This window comes from Olea europaea, chromosome 11, assembly GCF_002742605.1.
Source record: "Olea europaea var. sylvestris chromosome 11, O_europaea_v1, whole genome shotgun sequence".
Classification (NCBI taxonomy): domain Eukaryota; kingdom Viridiplantae; phylum Streptophyta; class Magnoliopsida; order Lamiales; family Oleaceae; genus Olea; species Olea europaea.
The window spans coordinates 2,781,741-2,785,212 of NC_036247.1; the positions used below are offsets into that span (position 1 = coordinate 2,781,741).

Consider the following 3,472-nt stretch of genomic DNA (forward strand, 5'->3'; position numbering starts at 1 on the left):
AGTAAGGCTACATTGACAGCATCTGTAGTCTTCTTGCAGGGGATGAAATATACCATTTTTGAAAACCGATCAACCACTACGAAGATTGAATCAAAACCACGCTGGGTCCTGGGAAGTCCCACAACGAAATCCATGCTCACATCTGTCCAAGGTTGGGTTGGGATAGGTAGGGGCATATACAAGCCCGCATTGGTCGCTTTGCCCTTAGCCAAGTGATAAATCCGACAACGCTCCACGAACTTGCTGACATCTTTGCGCAATGATGGCTAAAAGTAAGAAGCAACAACAAGCTGCAATGTTCGATCACGACCTACATGGCCCTCATTATGCAACTCTTGAATGATCTTCAACCTCAAACTGCCCTCTGGAATACACAACTGATTGCCATGAAAAAGAAAACCATCAACCCATGTAAACTCCGACTGCACACCCTCTTGCAACTTCTGGACAACATGGGAAAAGTATGGGTCAGTAACATATAAGTCACACAACCTGTCAAAACCTGGAACCTCCACTCGCATTTCTGTAAGGAGCGTTTGGCGCCTACTCAACGCATCCGCAATTTTGTTAAGGGTACCTGCCTTGTGCTTGATCAAAAAAGTAAACTGCTGTAGATAAGCAATCCAAGAGGCATGTCGAGCAGAAACCTTATCCTGAGTACCAAGGTGCTTAAGGGCATCATGATCCGTATACAAAATGAACTCCTTATGGAACAAATAGTGACGCCAATGTCGAACGGCCTGGACTATTGCATAGAACTCCACATCATAAGTACTCTATCGAGACTTTGAGCCAGAAAGCTTCTCACTGAAATATGCAACAGGGCGGTTGTTCTGACTCAGCACACCACCAATACCCACTTTCGAAGCATCATAATGCAGCTCAAATGGTTGGGTAAAGTCAGGTAACACCAAAACTGGAGCAGTAGTCAACTTCTGCTTAATCAATTGGTAAGAAGACTCTGCCTCGTGAGTCCACTGAAACCTACCATCCTTCATGCAATCTGTAATTGGTGCCATGATGCTACTGAAATGCGGTATGAACCTACGATAGAAGGAAGCAAGGCCATGAAAACTCCGCACCTCAGTGACAGTCTTAGGCTGTGGTCACTGACTTATCGCCTCTACCTTAGATGTATCAACTGCTAACCCCACCTTCGACACCACATAACCCAGGAACACCACATTATCAGTGAGAAAGGAACACTTCTTCACTGCAACATAGAATTTATCCCACCGAAGAACTGAAAGAACTTCCCGAAGGTGTCGAACATGTTCATCATCGTTAGCACTATAAATTAAAATATCATCAAAGTAGACCACAACAAATTTACCGATGAATGGGCGAAGAGCCTGATTCATAACCCGCATAAATGTACTGGGCGCATTTGAGAGGCCGAAGGGCATGACTAACCACTCGTACAATCCTTCCCTCGTCTTAAATGCGGTCTTCCACTCATCCCCACGTCTGATCCGAATCTGATGGTACCCACTCTTCAAATCAAGCTTGCTAAACACACAAGCACCGGTAAGCTGATCCAACAAGTCATCTAGGCGGGGAATAGGAAAGCGGTAACGCACCATAATCTTATTGATTGCCCTACTATCCACGCACATGTGCCACATGCCATCCTTCTTCGGTGTGAGAAGAGCGGGAACAGCACAAGGACTAAGATTCTCCCTGATGTGTCCTTTTGCCAGAAGCTCCTCAACTTGCCTGCGCAACTCTTCATGCTCAGTGGGGCTCATTCTGTAATGCGCCCGATTAGGTAGGGCAGCTCCAGGAACCAAGTCAATCTGATGCTGAATATCCCACAGTGGTGGTAGTCCATCAGGAAGCTCTTCTGGGAAAACTTCATGAAACTCCTTTAGCACTGGCTGAACTGCGAGAGGGACTTCATGCTCACTGTCAACCGACTTTCCAATCAGCACATACACTACCCCAGACTCCTCCATCTCTGTCTCGAACTTCTTTCTGGTCAGTAAATTGGCATTGTTCCCAACTGTCTGTACTGAACCCTTATCCGGTAGTAACACAATTTTCTTTCCCCCAAACAGAAAGCTGTACGTGTTGGTATATCCATCATGCAGTGAGTGCCTGTCAAACTGCCACGGCCTCCCTAATAGTAAATGACATGCATCCATCTCTACTACATCACATAAGACTTGATCCTTGTAGGTAGGTCCGATGGAGAAGCTGATTCTAGCACATTGAGACACTTCTACGCCATTGCCTCTTTTCAGCCAGGCTAATTTATAAGGTTTGGGATGTTTCTCAGTCTGCAAACCCAGCTTCTTAACGACCTCCTCAGCCACCACATTCTCGCAACTACCAGTATCAATAACAAATTTGCACACCTTCCCTCCAACGGTATATGTTGATTGAAAGATATTATTACGCAACCAATCAGTATTATTCTCCAAAGGAGTCAGGAAACTCCTCCTCACCACCAGTGCCTGACCCACATCACCAACCACAAACTCTTCCTCTTTTGTTGCTTCTTCTTCGCCCTCACCGTCAAATACAGGCGGACCTTCATAATCGCCATTTCCCTCATCAACAAAGAGTTCCCTGCGCGGATTCTTTGGACACTCAGACTGCCTGTGGCCTGTAACTCCGCATCCAAAACAACGAATACCAACCCCAGGACGTGTTGATTGTTGGGTAGGATTTGTTCTAGGAGGACCAGATTGAGCAGGATTACCAGGACGTGCCACCTGCTGTTGTGGGTTACTAGAAGAACTCCTTGCAATGAAAGGACTAGTAGTTTTCATGGACTGTTGCTTCTCTATTTGTATTGCCCTCTGATGTGCTTAAAAAACTGTCACAGGATCAAACATATTCAGAGTATCCTGTATTTGGGGACGAAGACCACCCACGTACCGTGACACCAACTGCTCCTCCATCTCCATCATCTCGTTTCTCGTAATCAACATATAAAAATCCGTGGTATAGTCACTAACCATTTTCCCACCTTGACGCAGATTCTACAGTTGTTGGTACATGGTCCGTACATAATTATAAGGCAGAAATTGTTTCTTCATATGTTTCTTCAATTTGTCCCACGATGCAAGCTTAGGTTTCCCCAGCCTGAATCTTATCATCTTAGTCTGCTGCCACCACGTCGCTGCTCACCCTCAAAGCCTCGTTGCAACGAGAGGCACACATTTATCGGCAGGAACCTCTTTAAACTCCAATACCTCCTCCACTGCAGTCACCCAATACAAGAATTCCTCTGGACTCAACCCACCATGAAATTCTGGAATATCCACCTTAAATCCTGATTCCCAACGTCGGTTGTCCTCCTAACCACCCCTTCTCCGGTGAACTGGCAGATCCAATGGTTGTTCAAGCGGTGCAAACGGATTCTCATCATCAGAATCTCCAAGCTGTTGACCTGTACGCGCAGGCTGCTACGGCATAAGCGCAGCGATCTGCCGTGTCAGCAATTCCACTTGTTGACGTAGCTGTG

At 46.2% G+C, this 3,472-nt stretch overlaps 1 protein-coding gene across 1 annotated transcript; it reads right to left on the reverse strand.

Moving 5' to 3' along the window:
* Positions 1-1,106: 1,106 nt before the first annotated feature.
* LOC111404323 lies at positions 1,107-3,104 on the reverse strand. Its single transcript, XM_023033146.1, has 3 exons — positions 3,015-3,104; positions 2,884-2,922; positions 1,107-2,804 (listed from the first exon to the last, which is right to left on the reverse strand). The coding sequence occupies exons 1-3, from the start codon at positions 3,102-3,104 to the stop codon at positions 1,107-1,109; spliced, it is 1,827 nt and encodes a 608-aa protein (XP_022888914.1).
* Between the last annotated feature and the right edge of the window lie 368 nt (positions 3,105-3,472).

What these genes read in the sequence shown, in the direction of transcription:
- LOC111404323 (XM_023033146.1), bottom strand. Translation starts at nt 3,104, where the DNA reads ATGATAAGATTCAGGCTGGGGAAACCTAAGCTTGCATCGTGGGACAAA. An exon ending in AATTTCTGCCTTATAATTAT is followed by an intron (nt 2,923 to 3,014) that starts GTACGGACCATG and finishes GTTGATTACGAG; the next exon opens with AAACGAGATGATGGAGATGG. An exon ending in GAGGAGCAGTTGGTGTCACG is followed by an intron (nt 2,805 to 2,883) that starts GTACGTGGGTGG and finishes TAAGCACATCAG; the next exon opens with AGGGCAATACAAATAGAGAA.